The sequence below is a fragment of the Corvus brachyrhynchos genome, unplaced genomic scaffold, assembly GCF_000691975.1.
Source record: "Corvus brachyrhynchos isolate BGI_N302 unplaced genomic scaffold, ASM69197v1 scaffold346, whole genome shotgun sequence".
Taxonomy (NCBI): Eukaryota; Metazoa; Chordata; class Aves; order Passeriformes; family Corvidae; genus Corvus; species Corvus brachyrhynchos.
This window is the reverse complement of record NW_008238644.1, coordinates 5,452,519-5,469,331: the sequence shown is the minus strand read 5'-3', so window position 1 is coordinate 5,469,331 and position 16,813 is coordinate 5,452,519. Positions and strand designations below refer to the sequence as shown.

At 39.3% G+C, this 16,813-nt stretch overlaps 1 protein-coding gene across 1 annotated transcript in view; it reads right to left on the bottom strand.

Annotated features, from left to right (window-relative positions):
- ABCB7 (ATP binding cassette subfamily B member 7) overlaps positions 1-16,813 on the bottom strand; it is a 45,424-nt gene that overhangs the window by 19,259 nt on the left and 9,352 nt on the right. The window contains exons 2-4 of the mRNA XM_008636217.2: positions 10,161-10,238; positions 8,567-8,653; positions 3,681-3,800 (exon numbers count right to left, since the gene is read on the bottom strand). Of these exons, the coding sequence (XP_008634439.2) occupies positions 3,681-3,800; positions 8,567-8,653; positions 10,161-10,238 (285 nt within the window). The remainder of the gene's footprint in view (positions 1-3,680; positions 3,801-8,566; positions 8,654-10,160; positions 10,239-16,813) is intronic.

Sequence of the window (16,813 nt, the reverse complement as noted above, 5' to 3'; positions counted from 1 at the left end):
GCTCTGAAACTTAGGGAATTAGCAGTCAGGAGAAATGCAGAGAGCCTGAAAGAATTCTTCGGCTCATGAATAACACGTGCCTGGTCTCTGACCAGGAGGCCAAAACCCATTCCAGGCTGACAGAGGTGACAAGTGATTTTGTCATATTCATGTATTTAATCCAGCTCCTCAGAAGCCTGAGCACTTTTTTCCTTGTGCCACAGAAGAAAAAGGGAAGAAAGAGAAAAGTAAGGAAGCATTTGCTATACATACACCAATAGAGAAGCCAAAAAATGTGGGGAGAACATGGAAAAAGAAAAACCAGATATGCAGAACCTGAGCACGCTGATCTATGTGTCTGAAAACACAGATAATGCTCTGGGTACTCCTCTCACCTGCCTTCCTCTTGCATCTTTCAGATCGTGTACACATGTCTAGATGGGCTATAAATATTTAAAGTAAAAATTTAAAGTGTGCCATAATAATACAACAAATCTTGCAAGGAAGAAAAGACCTTACTAGCCCCGGAGCAGACTCCATCCTGTCATAAAAAGCCATACTAACAGCTCGCTTTGAAGGCTCACAATACCACTGGCAGTTATGTGGAGACAAAAAGGAACCAAAAATCACAATAATTTGTTCAATGACAGGCAACTGGGCCCCACAAAAGGAGTCAAGACAGATTGTAACTGCAGGCTCTTCAGTATCTGCACACAAACTGGCTTTTGTTTTGAAAGTGAATTTTACTGAACTGGAAGATTTAAAGAGACAAATTATTTCTCGAGCAGGATAAGGAGAAATGATCTCCAGCTGTTTTGTGGGTAAGTAACCAAAAACTGGGTGTGTGTTCCTTATATTTATCCCCTGTGGCTGAGAATTTCATAACCTATCTGTCCTCTGTGATTCCTTGGAGTTTTCACAGAATAAAACTGAAGGCACCCTACAGCCTCTGTATTTTAACTGGAAACCTAACTTTGTAAATTCAGAGGTATAAAACCTGAAATTTTTTTGTCAAACTCAGAAGAAGTTGGCCAAAAGTCTTACAGAAGTGTTTCTTTTGGGGGAAGGTGACTTGTAGCAGCCATCATGACCATACCGTTCTCTGGGCAAACCCCCTCAGAACGAGGGGCCTTCAGACAAAATCCACAATAAGGATGTAAATCCTTCAGACAGAATTCCCTTTGTTCCATAGTGTACAAAGAAATCAGGCCAGGTCTGCAGTGAGGAGAAAAACATGCTGGTGTTCCTGTGCTGACACAATCATATAGCAGGAAAACTTTAACAAACAGCTTGTGTGGTCTGTGGAGTACATTGTAATTAACCTCACAAGCAGCTAGAACAAAGGGTTCCCAAATGGGATAATGAAGAAACCACACAGAATTACACATGGTCCAGGAAAGATACAGGTAAACTACTTTGTACTTCATTTTCTGCAGGACAAAGTGACCTTTGTTTGCTCTGGAAGAGAAGCAGATATTCAGGGCTCAAAGATATGACAGACTTACTACAGCTCTGGAATAAACTATTGCACATCGGTTATGTCACAATGACACACACTTAGTATATGTAAAGTATGAAGCAATTCAAGAAAAGTTCTTCCCACAAAGGAAGAGTGAGCACAGTTCTTGAGATGAGGGGAAACTCCTTAATTTGCAGTTATCCAACACAGCTTTGTAATGACAGAACAAAACAAAGAACAGTAGCAAAGGATAGCTAGGAGACAGCCATGAAATTTTTCACGCCTGCCAGTTATAATATGTATCTCCCATAGAGAGCCTGCTGTGTGTTTTTCCAATGAAATCCTTGTTTGCCAAAGCAAACATTCTCACAAAACACTTCTGCTTTAACAAGCATCTCCTAAAACTTGGGCAAAGCTCAACAGGTTTTCTGCTTTTCTTCTGGGAGTCTGCTTAGGACATCAGGGCTTCTGGGCTGCCTTGTACAAATCTGAAGTGGGAAACTTAAGAGAGCACTTAAGAGATCCAAACACTCAGTCAGTTCCCCAAAGAGCAGTTAAATGATTTTCTGATGGGGAAAACATCTCTCTCTCCCAGTAGAAATACAATAGCTCTTTTTTACACCAAATACAGAGCTGTTTGCAAGAGTCAGGCATCCTGGTCATCAATTTTGTTTTTCTAACATCCCAGAAAGCTGCTTGAAACATTAATAAGACTTCCTAAAGGCAAGGTACAGTGCTGCCACATGCAGGATTAGAGGCTGGATTCACATTCTCCATCATATTCATATAACACTGCAAATTAGGGACTAGAGAAGTGGGGAGAAGAAAAGAAAAAAATACTTCACACATTTAAATATTGTCCTTAGATTATTATGATTAACATTACTATTAAGAGTCTTTAAAAAGGAAGTGAGTTAGAATAATTTTCATATCTACCTGGTAGATCTACATCACAAAACCTCAAGGCATCTGCATTTTGAGCAGAGCTTCCCCCAGAGTTTTAAAATGCAGTGGAAAGCATTGCTGTATATTTTGCCCAGGCACACAAAAAGGGGGGGAAGCTCGCTTGCACAGTCCAGCCATATTCTGCATGTCATCACCTGCATTATCAGCAACATCCTGAACTGCAGCACAACCCAAATATCTACTGGAGACAGTACCCACGAGTACCTGAAAGATAAAAAGCTCTTGAGAAAGCACTGTAGACCAGCAATTCCTCTTCAGCTCACATAAATGAGCACATTTCTCTCCCAAGCACTCTTTTAACACCTACACAGCTGAAATTTGTCTCTTCTCTCTTTTCATATCATGGCAATGGTGCTGAGTGCTAATATTAGCTTTATGTTTGGTAAAAATTGCTGTACTTAAAAGCAACCCAGTTGAGCTGTATGTCTCAATGGAATTCACAAAACTTCCTCCCAGTATTTTGCAATGAAATTTTTTTTTTTTTTAAAGCACAAGGAAGTTAACATTTGCTCTTCTGAACTATTTCTACAAGGTTTGCACAGGATTTGAATTATATCCCCCATTAATATGAAGAACACTTTTGCATGCTAAATTCTTTGAAAGAACAAATAAACACTAATTTCGTTGCAGGTAAGAATATAGAAGATCCTTTTACACAATGAAGTAAAGACCAATCCTCCATTTCACAATCAAAGACTATAGGAAAAATCATTTGAATGAAAGCAGGGTTCTTAAATACAAAAAGTTATACAGCTTCTCTCATATTAGGACACCAGAGAAGTCCCTGAAACAATGAATTCCTCTGTCACCTCATAAAGAAATTATCAACAGACCGGAGCTCAAATCCTTTCCACAGCACAGCAAGAGCTGTGAGTAGGCACCACCACATTGCTCAAGTTCAGGGTTGAGAATGGACACAGAGCCTTGAAGAAATCCTATCTGACAGCACCACACAAGAAGAGAACAACCTTTAACTCCCATTTCCTGTAATTTCTGAGGTAAATAATTAACCAGCAATGGAAAATCCTGGGCTAAACTAATGGGAGCAAGGGAAATAAAAATTCTGGCTGTCATCATTATCTCCCTAAACATGCACACATGTACTACCTGCAGATACACCCTGTTCCAAAATCCAAGCTCTTATTTCTGATACATGCCCCTGGTACAAAACCCAGACATCTTAAGAGCGTAAAAGCCCTTGAACACTAGAAAAGAAAATGATTCCTTGTACAGATGAACAGTAACTGTGACACTACAACGAGGTGTCTGTTCTTACCTTGGCACTTGCCAGAAAGCCCAGGGATATGGCAACCCTGGCCCGTAGGTCTGGCCTGTCTTTGGGCCACACATAGGACAGCATTGCCCGGATGATCTTCTTGGCATCGATCTCCTTCAGCTGTCGGAAAGAGCAAACAAAGGCACTGCTTTATAAAGAGACCTTGGGAAGTAAAATAACTGTATAAGTAAGAATGAATTTTATACATTTGGATCACTTCTGTATTTTCTTTGATAGGAAACAGACACTTGACAATGTCTGAGACTAGGACTGCTATTAACATTTCAAGCTGTAAGTTTTTAGGTTCATATCCATGACATGCTGTTAAAGCTGTTCCATGTTCTCCAGAGTGCAAGTTTGGCTGGCTGCAACTGGAACATAGAGAAAGCCACAACTCCCCACCTAGACATACTTCACAGAACAAATAAACTGACCCTTCTTTTTTATCTCCTCAAGATTGCTGTACAAAATTCAATGGCTTGGTACTTCCTTTTTGGAAGACGTTTTAAAATAGCTTAGAAACAACAAGAGAGAATAGCAAAAAAAACCACCCCAAACTAACAAAAAAACTAAGGCAAGAAGGAAATCTGAAAGGTCCACAATAAACCTTAATAGCTTGGAGAACATTCCCTGATGTTAGATTATCAGGCTTCACAAGGCAGAAGATGTACATGGCTACATGCTGGCTTAACTGATTATATCAGTTTTAACTGAATTCTTAAAATAGGTTCTCCTCCAAATCTCATGTGCTCTAAGTAAGAGCACAATCCAGTTAACGAGAGACACATCTTGAAAAGCATTACTTTTTCTGTTTGGGTTTATTTAAAGTTTTGGTTTGGGATTCTTTTTCTGTTGCTGTTGTGTTTGGTTGCTGTATTTTTTTACAACAGTGCAGGTTATATTTTCCAGCTGGACAGATGTCTATCACTGACACTTCTGATATATCCCACTGAACTCCCAAGCTAAATTATCTGCAGCCTAGACCACATTTCCTAACGGAGAACAAGTGGATGTGCAGTAACACAGAGCACAAGTATCAACAACTCATTTCTCTATGTTGGCTACGCTGGGGATTAACTTGAAAGACACGAGGGTTATCTAAGACAGAAGGGAGGGCAGCAAGGACAGCTAATCTCTCCATTTCAGGCAGTATTTTGTAGTGGGGAGGAGGGAGGGAAACAAAAAGTTAGTGCACACCTTTCAAAGATGACTCTTATGACAGAAGTCAGTAGAAAGAGGGAGTATTATAATAAATCTTACTGTTTGAGGATAAAGCAAATTAGAAAAGAAATTCTCTGTTAAGGTCTGGGGTGAATAAGCAATAAAGGAGAGGTCTGCTAAAAGGCAAAATTACCGAGGCAACCAGGGAAGCCAATCCTATAAATGTAAGCTTTTAAAAGCACCGGGAAATTCATCTCAGTTTTTCTAGTCACAGCTTCAAGCAAAACCAAGGCATTTTGTCACCAGCTGCAAATGTATTGGAACATCACACAGGATAAGCACATTTCAAATTACTTTTAAAAAATGGATATATGGAAGATCTGTAAGTGGAGAGAGGATGCAAAGGTGTCTCTGTTGTGTCCTACCCACTTGAGAGATGAGCTATCTGCTGCAGCATATACATTAATCTTTCCATTTGAGCCAAGGATATGCATAAAAAGCAGTTCAAACACATGGAAAAATATCTTTGATCACCACTTACAGGTTAAAAGGAAGTTAAAAAAAATTGGTACCACATTAACACAAAAGATACAAAAGTGCAATCAGAGGAGTTCTAATTATATGTTGCTATTGGCTAGGCAGACTTTGCACAGAAAAGCTATTAAAAGGAACAAAATATATTGGCTGCAAACAAGGAATCTATTTCCTTTTTTCATGGCTCTGAACAGTGACAGAAGTAAATCCATTTAGAAAAAAGTCAGAAGGCAGCCACTCATTTGCCAAAGGCCTTGCAAAGGAACAAGAAGAAATATCAAAGGATGCAAAATGCACACATATTACATCAAAGTTTACCATGAAATAAATGTTACTGTTGTACTGAAACATGAGTTAAAAATTGTTTAAATATGCAAGTGGCAACATTAAGAATTAAAATGAGCAATCTGTTCAATGGACTCAGGCCCTTTTTTGATTCTCTGAGGTACATAAAAAGGTTAAGAGATTAATTTATTTTACCTCCTTTTAAATGGCAGGAATGTTTTACATTTTCTTTCAAGGTCTGTTTCTACAGAAATGCAAGGAATGGAAGGAAAAATATTATAAATCTAATACAGCAGGGAGCAAAGAAGGAAAGCCTTTTCCTCTTTTTGAATGCAGCATGTTTTTAAAACACATTATGCAATACTGAAGATTATTTGGAAAAGAATGACCATTGACCAACTTTCTGTCCCCTCTACCCATCCCATCCAGGTTCTGAACCTTTTAAAATACCTAAAGAGGGGGGAAAAAAAGAAAGCCATCATTCCTCTTCACAATCTCCATGGTTATTGAGCACTTCGAGGCACTCATTGGGCTGACCCTGTCACTTGGTGGATAAAGCCTGTGCCAGGATGATGAGCTGTTAGAAGAGGGATGCAAGAAAGTGGTAGTTTGACTTGCATTTAAGCTGTCACTGCTGATGAAGAAAGACCCAGCTCTGGCTCCCTGTGTGCTGCCTCAGGAGCTACCCTCAGGAAGCTCTATCAGCCTCTTTATTGTACCAGCACAAGCTTTTTACCCCTGCACGAGGTTATTCTCCCAACCACCACCAAAAACACCCCCAAAGCTGGTAAAGACCAGTACTGATTTCAGTACTCAGCACAGCAGCCACTGCTGTAAGCACAAGTTATTTTGGAATTTTAAAAAAGTCTAAGTTTCTCTAGCAGTTACATGTGAGATGAAGGTAATGTGCCCTTCATTCTGTGTTCATCCTTAGTATTCAGTTCTGTACCTGCTGAAGCTGCTATAAAAGGGGCAATTTAAAATGTCACTCCCAAAGTCAGAATGAACAGGCTGGTTTGTCAAAAAAAATCTGGAACAGAGAGAGGTGTAATAGAGCTGACAGGTATCTCACCTGCAGTTCTCCTAAAAGTATAATCCTAGGAGGAAAAAAATGTGGTAAATGGGGTGCCAGTATTTTTATTTTTACACACTGAATACAAGTGCATGCTACATGAGATACAGGAACTGCACTTGGAACAGAGTATTTCCTTCAGTTTTGCTGAGAAATTCCTGGCAAACCCAATGTTACCCTGTTTTCTTCCACTCTTCACACGCTTCACCTCGTCCACAGCTGGCTCTTGCTGCTTTCTCCTGGACAGCTGGTATTTGTTTAGTTAGAGAACAGACTTAACTGACCATGTCCTGTATTAACCACGTTATAGTTGCATTTATTGGAATAAAGAAGTTAAGGGATTGATTTATACAGGAATAGCTGCAAGTAGTGGCTGAAGAGAGAATGCCAATGAAATTTTACAGTGCCAGCAAACTGAAAAAAATATCATCTGGCATGAAAATTTTTGGATAACATATTGCTAGCGACTTTCAGCATTAAGAAACATCCAACATCCCTTAAGGCTACTTGTGTTTTGGTAAACAGAACCTTCCATTTCCTTTCCGACCAGGGAAAACCCTGGAATCTAAATATGCGAAACAGAGAAGCAGAGTCAGTTAGGTTTGAAGTCTGTTTCACCTAGAAAATCCCTGAAAAGAGCTGACACCTATTGCAAGGAGGGTCTTAAAATGAGTCTGAAGTTAATGTTACATGCAGAGCCAGTGGTACCACTGACTGGAGATGGCCAATTATTTTGTTTCCCCCTGTGCCTCATGCAGAAAAGATCACAGATGTTTGCTAAAACAAGCTGGCTACACCTCAGCTTATGAAATTCCCTCTTACTATAAAACATACACCTCTCCTCATTTCTGCCCGTAGCACAAACAGGTTTGGATTCAATGAAGGAACAATTCTCAGATGAAAACTTGAAAGAAAATCTTAAATTTAACTCTTTGATTTCTTTACAATTGAGGCTGTAGGAGAGATACCCTCAGAACAGTTAAATTAGCAAAGCAGCCCTGAAAGACCTGGATTCTGAAAGTTCAGTTTGTCATCAATGTGGTCTTGACTCATTTTAGGGAAGATCCCACCCAAGTTTGAACAAGTTATAACCATTCACACAGAATGATTCTGCAAATATACAAAGCATCAGAAATAAGTGCGCCCAGGAAATGAGAAGATGGAAGTTCTGTAAACTCAAGAGCTTTGATTTGGCAATTTTAATCACACAGTTGATACTGTCCTGTTTTAACCAAAAGTTTGCCTCATTTTCTGATTGTAATCATTTGGTCTAATAAAAGATACTGCTTCTCCTTCATTAATTTAATGTGCTTCCTGAACAGAAATACAGCCAGAATATACCAGCTGCATTACCACTAATTCCACATAAAAATACACACAGTTTAACTGCTTTCTCCCCTCCCATTTCAAGTGTGATTTTACCAACTGATGCAAGAACCCAAGAGCTGATTTCTACTATCCTGTCTGTCAAGTCACAGAGAAGTATCAGTCACAAGATCAACAAATCAGTGAATTACAAGAGAACATATTTTCCATCAAAAGAATATCACACAGGCCAATTTCAAAGGAGCGTGTAACAGTAAAACAGTAAAAGTATTTTTAGTAAAATAAATAAAGCCCTTCAACACCATTATTACAAACATTTGGTGATTTAAGAGCTACCAAGTCTACACTGACAATTAAACAGTATCTACTCTACTACAATATTCATATATCTACCAAGAGAATTTTGGACAAATTGTTGCTTGAGGTCTTCAGTTTTTAGGTTTAGTTTCTTTGGGGAACCTGACAATATTTTTTATTTAAAAAGCAACATTAATTGAGCAAGTTTTACCCCTTCCTTTGGATCCGTGTGAAGCCCTCCACCAGCATGGCCGTGCCAACACATCCTCTTCTCTATCAGTTGCCACCTCGGCAGGATCTGTGTGAAAATAAAAAGTCAATTTGCAAGAACCTCAGGAAACAGGCACGTAAAAGCCAGCAGAAAGAAGAACTACTGGCCTGTTTTGCCTCCCTCATCGTCCAACAGTTTAAACTTGTTTTAATAAAAGATCTTACCTCCCTCTAAAAACCTTGCCTTGCTTAAGAAAACAATAATAAAAAAGGGATATAATCCTAGCAGCAAAGAGCATATTCCAAGCAGCCAGGAGGTAAAGATAACACATTGTTAAATATTGAAACTGAACCAAAGAACACAGAAAAAACTTGATGTTTTGGAGGATAACCATACTCAGGCACATTAATATGTGAAGTGAAACACATCTAAGCAGTAATACTCTCTCCCTGTATGTAAGAGTAACTTCACTTGAGGGCAAAATAAATAGATAAATCTGCTTCACATTTGTCTTTCCTACCAGGATGGGAATGGCCACAAGTCATCCCATTCCAGAGGCCCTGCTGCAATCCATGTACAGGGGCAGTTTGGAAAAGAACCTGCTTGTTAAAAACAAACGCTCGCTTCTCTTAGCATGTGGCCAAGATTCCCTGAGAAGATTTCTGAATTTATTTATGCATGTAGATGTATTAAAAAATAACAACTCACTACCACCAGGCATTTTTCCAAGTTCAAAGTGCCTGCCACAAACAATGGACCTGTTAAAGCTTTTCAAAAAAGAATCTGCTTTTTGTTTAAAAGATTTGCTACATGTTGACAATTTCCAGGTTCAAGTTATGTAAAAGCTCATTAGCAATCTTATTTTATGTATGTTGGTTGATAGCAGACCCCAGGGTTTCCCAAATCAAAATGTCACTTTTCACATTTTAAAGAAAAACATTATAAAAAAACTAATCTAAGTAGATTTCATGCTTTGAAGTCACAATGACCCTCAAAAGATTTTAGCTACTTAAGTCAGTTATGAGTGGTTATTATTTTATAATTAAAAACAAAAAAGAAAAGCAAGACAAATACATTTCTTAGCTTCATTCAAACAAGTGTGTTACTCAGAAATCTGTCATATTATTCCATGAACAGGAAAAATTGCATCTTCCCTATGTTTGCACTGGTTTAAGGCAAGCAGACCACATAGGAGTAAGAGCCTGACATGCTGGCACCCAATGATGAAAATATTCTACAATCTAAGCAGAAATTTGAAGGAATAAAGCCCTACATATTGAAGGAAAACTCACAGTTTCCTACCTGGCTATTCCTTACCTGGGTATTTCCTGTCCCTAACAAATGAATCTAAATACCACCACACAAATACTACACTTTTAAGAACTCTTTTTTGAAGTTATTGTATTATCATTAGTTTGCGGAGATTCCAAAAGAATTCTAGGGGCAGAAACATAAGTTGCCATTTCACTCCAGAATTGTGACTAGTGAAATTAAAAAAAAAAAAAAAAAAGTAACAGCAGTCTAAACAGAAAGATGTTCCAGGGCTTAAGTGTTTTCTGACCTGCAAGTTGGAAGAACAACAATTTATACCAACCTCTGAATGCTCCAATAATGGCCTTGAATAATTCCCTCCCAGACTGTGCCATGATCTTTGCCTGCAGATTGGTGGAATCTACAGAATAGAACAGGAGGGGAAAAAAAAAAAGAGAGAAATGAAAACAGAGTCATGCAGAACATGCACTTCACATTCAGAGAATATTCATCTAGTTTATGTAAACAAGCAGAACATGAAAAGAAGGCAGATGGCTTTGTGTTTTAACAAGTGACCACAGAAAAAGAAAATTGGTGGGGAGCAGCTGTAAAATAAATTACATTCACACATCAGAAATGCTCAGTGACAATGAACCTTTCCCTTCCCTGAATCCCCACTCTCATCAGACTTTGTTTCTTCTGTACAACAAAAGCCCAGTTTTCCCTTTCCTCTCATTTTAATTTTCTCCCAGGTTGTCTTCTGAATTCTTTCAAATAGTCTTTTGTCCTGTTTTTCATCATGAAATGTTATTTTTATGCTTATAGGTTCTGCCATTCCCAATTCCTCTTAGCTCAGCTCATGCCATGCTTGTCTCCAGAAGGCAAATCAAAGCTACAGCTTTTGCCTGGGAAGCACTGGGACTTTGAGGAAGCAGAGCAGGGCTGGCAACAAGTTTTAGGTTATCAGGACACAATATATGCAATATTCACAGATCCCTCCATGCACCTTAACCTGTAATACACAGCTGGCACCAACTGTACCACGCTCTACACGTTACCCTGCAAAGCAATCCATATTCCTAAGTTTCCAAGGACCATTTCTTTTCCTCAGATGGACTGGCTGGCAGTGCTTCCCCATGGCAAAACACAGGGACCTCTCCTGGTCAGCAGTGATGGTGCCACATCAGCTCTGACACATGCAATACTCAATCTTTCAGTGCTCTGTTACAATACTACCCATACACCTCACACTCTACAACAATCACCACCAAGAGTGAAAAGAGCCAAAGAGCTGCTCACCAGCCCACGGCAAAGGACAAACAGCAAAAAAAAAGGAAAAAAAAAAAGAACTTGACCATAAAAAAGGGTAATTTTAACCTTGACAAACAGCAGCACCATCATATATTTTATACCTTGCCTTAAACATCCTTTTGCTCCTAAGACACATATCCCAAGTAATAATTTCATGAGTCATTTCAAAGAAAATTAAAACCATTTCTCCACAAGTCATCACATGGACCTGCTATTCCAAACATTTCCATTATATGACATTATAGAGAAAGAGAGAACATCATAATTATAGATTTTGCATTTAGTAGAGCTAACTGGCCTCAGTGAACCATCCTGATACTTCCAACACCTGGGTTAAACAAAGGAGTTGCATTTCTAAAGCACTTCCTTGTAGATGCACTCATGACTCGACAGCTTTGTGTCAGCACAGAGGATTCCAGCTAAAGCAAGACACTCTCCACAGGAATGATGAGAGTGTCATAAACAGAAAATATAATGGAAAAATTACGATGCTTCACCAGTTAGTGGGAAGCAGCTAATTACTGTTTTCTGCAGTGTACCCACAGGACGTCATAAAAACATTTTCTTAAAAATTCATCTCTTTTGACCTCAAAGTTCTCAGAGCTCACTTCTGACTGAAATATGAGGCAGGCAAGATCACAGAAACAACTTCTACTGAAACACCAGCAGATTTGGTCTCAATTACTGCATTAGATAGATAGCCTGATCTCTCGACTGAAGCTATGAACTGTCATGGGGTTAAGACAGCAAAAAGATTTAAAGGTTTTGCACAAGATACACAGAAAAACTTGTTCTTATTTTCAGTGTTGAGCCTGGAAGACTCAATCCTCTCTCAAGCCCCTGCTAAAAAACAAATCTGAGCAAAGAAACAAACAGTTAAACAAGGTGAACAGCTTACTTCACTGATAATTCCTCTGACCATCACATTATTGACAGCAAAATTGCCCAAATGATATGGGCTGAAGCTTTCCCTGCCATTCTTCAAACATGCTGCAGGAAGACTTAGGACTCCACTCTCCCTCACTAGGGCTCCCAAGAGCTTTAAGACTACAAAGAAAAGCCATACTTGAATCTAATCACAAAACATAAAAGAAGCAGGTTATTGCTTTAAAGAACCAGGAGCAAGTCCTGCTTATTTCAGAATTTAAGAAATAATGCAGGGAACTTGAATTCCGGCGTTTCATAACTCCTGAATGCCTGACTCTGCACCATTATGTTCTTTTAATGTATTTTTGGATATGATTCTATAAACTCTAAAGGATGAAACAGATGTCTAGTACTGATTGCACATAAAAGTCATGTTGCTGAAGTGTCATGACTGTGGGTAGTAGTTTAAATACTACAAATGCAAACAAACAACAGGGATTAAACACATTTGTGCAAGGTCAAACCCACACTTAGAAGCTTCTCTCTGAAATATGATATGTAGTGTTTCAGACATGCAGCACTCATCTCATGGGGATTTTTTTTTAAACTATCTGTAACAGAAAAGATAACTGAAGGTGGGATTCAAGTACCTGTGCAGCATTTAAGTCCCACAGTTGATCCTGCCGAGTTTACAAGGCAAGAAAATAAATGATGAATAGGAAAGAACGGAGAAAAACGAGAGAAAAAGGTGAAAATTTTCTGGTATAAAAATAGGCTAAACTGTCACCAGTGTGAACAATATAAACTTAACTGGAGTCATATTTAACAGTGGCCAATGTGTAATTTCTCTGGACACTTGGGTGGATGTGTACAGAGCAAAGGAAAGGACCTTAAAGCCCATCCAGTGCCAACCCCTGCCATGGGCAGGAACACCTTCCACTACACCAGCCTGCTCCAAGTCCCATCCAACCTGGCGCTGGACACTGCAAAGGAATGGGGCATCCCTCCTCACAGCAATTTTAGATGTCCATTTTTATAGGCAGACATATGGGATTACTGCTCTGCTCAGCAGCAATACCCCCTTTCTAAAGGGATTTTGAAAATTCAAGGAATTTCAAATACCCCATTACAAAGCAGGTATTTGCCAGTGAGGACTGCTGACTGCCTGAGACTGCTGATTAACAGCTCCTGGGCAGCAAGGTGTCCAACTGCACCTTCAGAGTCTAGAGAAGAGAATTTAGCAATGCACACAAACACATGAAATGTCTGGACAATAAACATCAGTGCAATTTTAAAGAACAGACCAGGCTTCAGGTGAAAATAAATAAATAAAAAACCCAAAGTAAAATATAAATAAATTTAATAAAAAATACCTGAAACTTCTCTTGCAACCCCTTCCAGAGCAAGGGATATTATTAAGTTATGCAGAAGGACAAGCTCTTTATCACTGGCAGCTGGAAGGGCATGATAATGGAAGGAAAAAGTCTCTATTTTGTACCGTTACAGTTACAATAATGTACACAGCCCAGCTTTCTACAACTGCCAAAGTTCTCCCTGAAAGAAACTCCTCAGTGTATTTCTTTGCTTATAAAGATTCCTAGCAAAATAAATATCCTTAGTTAAAGGCTGATCAACCCTTCCAGTCAAATGCTATTTTCTTTCCGTTTAGCTCATTTAAATTCATTTAACTAATTTTTAGATTAATTTAATTTCCATATTTAGATTGGATAGAATTTGCCATTGCTTTTATTTTGGATACAGACAACCTTCTAAAAAAAAAAAAACAAAAAACAAAACAAAAAAACCCAACCCAAACCCACAAGCTTCCTAGAAAAAAAAAAAAAAAAAAAAAAAAACAAAAAACAAAACAAAAAAACCCAACCCATACCCACAAGCTTCCTAGAAAAAAAAAAAAAAACCAAAAGCAATTGTTCAGTTACTCATGAAAGTTTATCAAGCCAGCGTGCCAGTTCTCCACTCAGCAGAGATCCTAAATTCCAAACACAAGTTTTGACATGATGAACCCCTGCCTACTCCAACCACAGGAGAGTGAACTGAAGGAGCTGTGGTTATGGAAATACAAACTGATCTCAATATCAAAAAATGAAGCCTGATGACAGTTCCACAATATTTATGGTACCTGTTTTTCCCCTCCATAAATTTAGCTGTTTTCCTCTCCAGGATACAAATGTTACATGAGTTAGTATTCAGAAAAGCAAGACTCTAATCAAAACTACTGAAAAATAGAAGTGTGAGGGGAAAAAGAGATTTGAATCTGTAATGCAATAACACCCAAACAACTCTACTGTACTTGACTCTTGTGGTACTAAGTGCCATAGAAAATACGTATCTATTCTAACACAATTAAGCTTACAATTGTAAGCTTAGAAAACCTTAAAATGGATGTGAAACTATGAAGATGGGGGACCAAGTACCACACGGATGCAAAGCAGAGCAGGATGAAATGCAAGTCTTTGAAATTAACTTTTGCAAAAAGAATGATTGGTAACTTTGCTCCTGTGCTCATTTTATCAGAGCTTATTCCTTCCTTCAATCCCATTTTTTGTCAGGAGTTAAGCTATGGCTGTACTGTTCACCAACTTGAGGTGTAACAGGCACAGCTCTTGACTGACTCAAGTTATGCTGTCACAAACCTCTGCTATTTGTGTAGTTACATCAGTTAGAGCAGAACTGTGGCTGCGGAGTTTACTCCCAAATGGGGTTTTACCCCAGCACTGAGGAGCACTGGTGCAACCACGTCACAGTAGGTGTGTCCTCCTGGAAAGTCCCTACTAGTTAGGAACACTTTGGGGAAGACATGCCATTAAAGCCTGGTTGTGTCCTGCCAGTCTCCCATGCTGTGTGGGACTAAGAGGCTGGATCATGAGCATTTATTTCACATTTACAGCCCTTGGTTACATTCAACAAACCAGTGCAAAAGCTAACCCCTGTGTGACACCTAGAACCCAGCAATGAAGGAAACAGAAGAGCTTTCCCCCACACTCCAATCTAAACACCAAGATGTGCCACCATGCAGGAGCCTGGGGGCTTTTACCACACCTTATTCCCACATGACTGTGAAATGGACCATGGCAATCAAGATTAAGTTGTTTTAAATGCAAACTCGGGTGTTTCTTCAATTTTTTAATCTACAGAACAGCTTGCAGAATGAGCTCATTAAAAATATCGACAGTCCTCATTAGTGTATGAGCATAGCAAAAATAATTAAATAACTGAACTAAACCAGGATGCACATATTTGCTCCCAGAAGATTTTTTTAGTTGCTGGACTACCTAATTTATAATCATCAATGGCTAATCACTCTGGAATATAACCTGCTGAAGTGCCTAGCCAGCTTCTGACAGTCGCTTCCACTAGTGCAGGCACAGTGTTTCTTGAACTGACTGAAAAATGGGAAGGAGAAAAAAAGAGGAAACTGAAATTTCAGGACAACACATCTTCCTCTATCAGCAAATTTAATTAAATGTTTGAAAAATCATGTCCTAAAATTTTGAAGGGCATTATAACCAGCAAGTCCAGAACATTTAAGTTTGAGCCTCTTGAGTTTTTGCTTAATAAAATAAATGCTCATTCATTTAATGAATTCTAGTTTTCAGTCAAATAGAGCTTGATGCAAAAGTGAAAATTCATTACCAGACCATTAAAAAATGCATTCATTGACCACTTCCTAACACAAAAATGCCTAGAAACTAAAAAGTCAAAGAGATGAACACACATATATATATTCCACAGACTTAGTATTAGCTTTCTAGTTCAGAAAATCTAGTCCAAATCCACATTTAGTGACACGTGGCAATTAAAACTGATCAGCAGGGACTGGCATTTCTCACATGAAAATAAAATCATTCAAAAGGAAAACAGGAATATAATTAATACTTCTATTCATCACCATGATAACATTGCTGTTTGTTCCCTAACAGCTGAAATACATCTCCAGGAACACCAAACAATACTGAGTATTCAGGTATATTTTAATGTATGCAAATACATGGGTAAAATATTTGATCTGCATCGACTTTAGCACTCAGCCTCTTGCACAAGTTTCAAAATTAAAACCCCCCAAAATTTACCCTTTCAGTCCTGCTCATCTCATCTAGCCAGTAATAAAATTGACTGCAGTCCCTGAGAGAATTCTCCCTGTCAGGAAAAACTAATCAAGGCGGGTGACAAAAAAAAGTTACTCATAAACAGCAGTGATCTGGGGGGATAAAAAAGTTTATTATCAAACAGAATTACAAGCTGAGAGTTTATGAAAGTTCATTCCCTCAGTCTTTGGGATACACTTCCTTCAGCCACCCTGAAAAATGCACATGAACTACTGAAAGCTGGACTTAGTTTGAGATAATGTACTCAATACTTTACTTGCAATAAAAAGTAATTCACTGAAACATTACAGCCTTCCATAGCTGACAGAAAGCACTCCAACTCCAACTCCCGTTCCGCACAAAGCGGCAGAACTAGCTGTCAGCACAAGTTACTCTCTATACATACACTCACCACACATCATGTTCAAAGACACTGAGGGGTTTAACGCTTGTGCCCAGAGAGACCCCACGACACCCCCGGTCCCTCCGCACGGGAGCCCCCGCGGGGCTGACCGGCCTCCGGGAGCCCCCGGTCCCCCCTGCGTCCCCCGGGGCGGCAGGGGCTGATACCGGCACGGCAAGGACGAACCAGGCGGTGCTCGCAGAGCCGGCGGAACAGCTTTGCGGGCACCGGCGCCTCTCAGCCCCTCACCGACCAGCCCTCAACCCTCTCAGCTCCTGGCGCCCCCTCAGACCCTCCCCGCCCCCCCGC